General features: G+C 61.1%; 1 protein-coding gene across 1 annotated transcript in view; it reads right to left on the reverse strand.

Moving 5' to 3' along the window:
- CIMAP2 (ciliary microtubule associated protein 2) overlaps positions 1 to 430 on the reverse strand; it is a gene marked incomplete at its 5' end in the record, with an annotated part of 4423 nt that extends 3993 nt beyond the window's left edge. Inside the window, 2 exon segments of the mRNA XM_029087564.1 lie at positions 122 to 238; positions 326 to 430. Of these exon segments, the coding sequence (XP_028943397.1) occupies positions 122 to 238; positions 326 to 430 (222 nt within the window).
- Positions 431 to 674: the final 244 nt, after the last annotated feature.

The following is a 674-nucleotide window of genomic DNA, read 5'->3' on the forward strand; positions in this document are numbered from 1 at the left end:
TCCCCACATTAGCTCCTAACCCTTGCAAAGGGCTTATTCTCTGGAGGCATCAGCCCAGAGCCCAGTGCCACAGCCAGCGGGCACCACTCCCCAGCATCTCCCGTGTCGGGGTGTGACATACCCTGTGGGTATCTCTGAACCGCCGCTCCCTGGTGTCACAGATTCCCCGGAGGCTGCAGGGACGTGTCTCCTGCAGAAAGTCCTTGATGTTGTAGGTTCCCGGGCCCAGCCTTGCCTGCTGCAGGAGGAGAGTGAGGACAGGGCTGGGTATCGCTGCGAGACTCCAGCAACCGGGCATGGTGGGAGGATCAAACCCAGCTCTTACCTGGCGTTTGCGCTTCTGCATTATCTCCTTCACCTGGAAATGGGGCACCTGACGAAGCCAGAAGCCCATCTCTGCTCTGGCCCAGCCCGAGGCTGATGCTTTCCCCTGCAACACGAAGCCAGAGCCCTGGGCTGGGGCAGGAGGCTGAGCCTGTGCTCGGCCAGCCAGAGCTCCACAGCCGGGCAAAGAGGGGTGTTGAGGAGAGATGGATGTGGGGATCTGCTGCTCCACATCCTACTCCTCCATGCTCTGTGTTTGCTGAGCAAACCCTCAAGCCCTAACGCCCCACCTTGGGCACCAAAAAGGCGGTGGTGGTTTCACGGGGCCAGCACTGGGCTGCAGCCAAACC

This window comes from Antrostomus carolinensis, unplaced genomic scaffold (assembly GCF_000700745.2).
Source record: "Antrostomus carolinensis isolate BGI_N321 unplaced genomic scaffold, ASM70074v2 scaffold40890, whole genome shotgun sequence".
Classification (NCBI taxonomy): Eukaryota; Metazoa; Chordata; class Aves; order Caprimulgiformes; family Caprimulgidae; genus Antrostomus; species Antrostomus carolinensis.